Genomic DNA, 2,298 nt, shown 5'->3' with positions numbered 1-2,298 from the left:
GAAAGATTACCACGTGACAAACAAATTATAGTTAAAAACTCTCAACATTTTGCTTCTGAGCATTTCTGCCTGTTACTATCTCTGTTCTTCCTCTGTTTCTGTTTCCAATAATGTGTTGTTCCCTACATGTTTCAGATGCATCCAGCTCCTGCATCCTGCACGCATGCATATATCTGTGTTCTTTACTCGATCCTCTTGGCTCCCTATCTTCAAATATATCTATCAATGATGAACCAACTTTTGAATCTTTGCATAGTTTACGGTTGCAGGAATCTGAGCCAATATGGAACTATGATCAGCATTTAAGACTGCAGGTCCACTAACAAATGCTTTGATTCCCCCTAACCCAACTAAAGAGGCTTTCATGCATTGGTTGGTTGTTGCTGATCACGACCTGCTACCTGAGGTTCGAAAGTTGTGTGGATGCCGGGCCGACAAGAAGAGCACCACAGGAGCATGTATTCAGAGTCTGGTCAGATGGCACTAAGTCGCACCCTGATTTTGCAGTGCGTTCATACATCGGTAGGACCCCGAGAAGGGTCTGCAATTTGAACAAAATTGAAGAACTTCTCATTATCTGGAGGATTAAACGAGCTTTTCTTTTTTGAGATCGAGGATTATATGAGTTAATTGTACCATGAACTAATTGAAGTATTAAGTGCTGTTAAACATACAAAGCACAACTCGAGATGATAACCTGTAACTCGTAACAACAATTCAGAAGTGAGACAACATCGATTTGCAAGGTCACAACATGCCATATATCTTTCTCAAGAACAATCATCAGTTTGCTGATACAGTCACGTGACAATTCTTTGTTGTTTGTACGTACCAGGAGAGCGACTACATTATTTCAAGCAACTGGGAGCAATAGTAAGTAGCGACGACAACCTTAGCGAGACGCAAAGAAAGACACATCAATCGATCATGAAGCGCGTGCGCATGCACGGACCGACGGACGACCGTCGGAGCGGTCGTTCAGTCGCCGCGGCACCGGTATTTCTTCTGGCAGCCCCGGTCGGTGTAGGGCTCCCCGGGCGCCGCGCACGACCCGAGGCATACCTGCCTGCTGCTCTCCAGCGCCCCGGTGCCGATGCTGTTGCCGGCGAGGACGCGGCGGTGCAGGTCCAGGTCCACCGTGAGCTCCGGCGCCACGCCGTCCTCCAGCCTCGTCGACATCAGCCGCCGCAGAGCGGCCGCGTCCCCGGACCAGGACCCCGGGCCGCTGGCTGCGAACGTGGCCTTAAACCCATAGCCGGCGACGGGGCCCGCGAGGGCGAGCACGACGCCGACGAGCGCAAGAAGATAGGCACAGGCATACACCTTTGTGCCCATGCTTACACTCTCGCTTGCAACTTTTGCAGCTGGTTTTGTTAGCGTTGCCTGTTGCGAATCCCACTATAGGCGCCGGCTTTTAAAATGGAGGTTTGCCATCGGGCGATTTGCGTGCATCGGCCCAGTTGGATACATTTGCCTTTCTTTTATTTGAACTTGTAGCTCCAATTTCCTTTAGTTTTCGCCTTTTCGGTCCGAAAGAATCGTCGTGCGCAGCACAAATGCGCCCACACCCACTACTGATTTGGCGCCAATCATGGAACCGACATGCAAAGTTTTTTCATCTCCCCCGGCTAATTAAGGCCGCAATGCACACTGACCAAGAGTTCACACAGATTATTCAGATTTTTTTTTTAGAACTGCAGAGAGTCATATCGATTAAAAAGGGAAAAAAAAGTGGACTACAATAGAGTCAAATGGTTAAGGCGTTGTTGATCTATTTATTGCTAAAAGGAGATGATCCTCCCACTACAGTGCGTAGAAAAAAAAGTCTAGAAATTCCAAAAAAGGAAAAATTGAAACATCTGGTCATTAATCCCCTCTTCATGTGATGTTATAGTAGCTCCAGTAGTACCGTAAAACCCTGTACTGCTTGTTTTACCCGCCGCTGGGAGCAGCATGGTTCTCTAAAGGATCCCGTTTTCAGTGTTACAGTGTTGCGGGCGTGATACTGTAGCAGTTGGAGAACGGCAAATTTGTAGACTATTTTGAGCATCTGCAACACTGTTTATAGTGTATGATTGTGGGTTCGAAGAGGGGAGGTGAGTAATAGAAGTCAGGAAATAAGGTAGCTGCTGTACATAAAAAAATAAGAGATATTGTAATAGTATTAAGGAACGATGTAATAGTATTATAGGGGATAAATTTTTAAGTATCGGTTGAAGATGACTTTAGAATGGCATCTATCCCTTAAACTCGGGTATCTCTCTCCTCACGTAATAGATACAGATCTCAATTCTCCAT

General features: G+C 46.5%; 1 protein-coding gene across 1 annotated transcript; it reads right to left on the bottom strand.

Moving 5' to 3' along the window:
• Positions 1-704: 704 nt before the first annotated feature.
• LOC133888924 (uncharacterized) lies at positions 705-1,441 on the bottom strand. The gene has a single exon (XM_062329320.1). The coding sequence runs from the start codon at positions 1,333-1,335 to the stop codon at positions 979-981; it is 357 nt and encodes a 118-aa protein (XP_062185304.1). The 5' UTR covers positions 1,336-1,441; the 3' UTR covers positions 705-978.
• Between the last annotated feature and the right edge of the window lie 857 nt (positions 1,442-2,298).

Source organism: Phragmites australis, chromosome 13 (assembly GCF_958298935.1).
Source record: "Phragmites australis chromosome 13, lpPhrAust1.1, whole genome shotgun sequence".
NCBI classification, from domain to species: domain Eukaryota; kingdom Viridiplantae; phylum Streptophyta; class Magnoliopsida; order Poales; family Poaceae; genus Phragmites; species Phragmites australis.
The sequence above is the reverse complement of the archived record's forward strand: the minus strand, read 5'-3'. Positions and strand labels throughout refer to the sequence as shown.

Excerpts from the sequence above, each read along its gene's own strand:
- LOC133888924 (XM_062329320.1), bottom strand. The coding sequence starts at position 1,335 with ATGGGCACAAAGGTGTATGCCTGTGCCTATCTTCTTGCGCTCGTCGGC.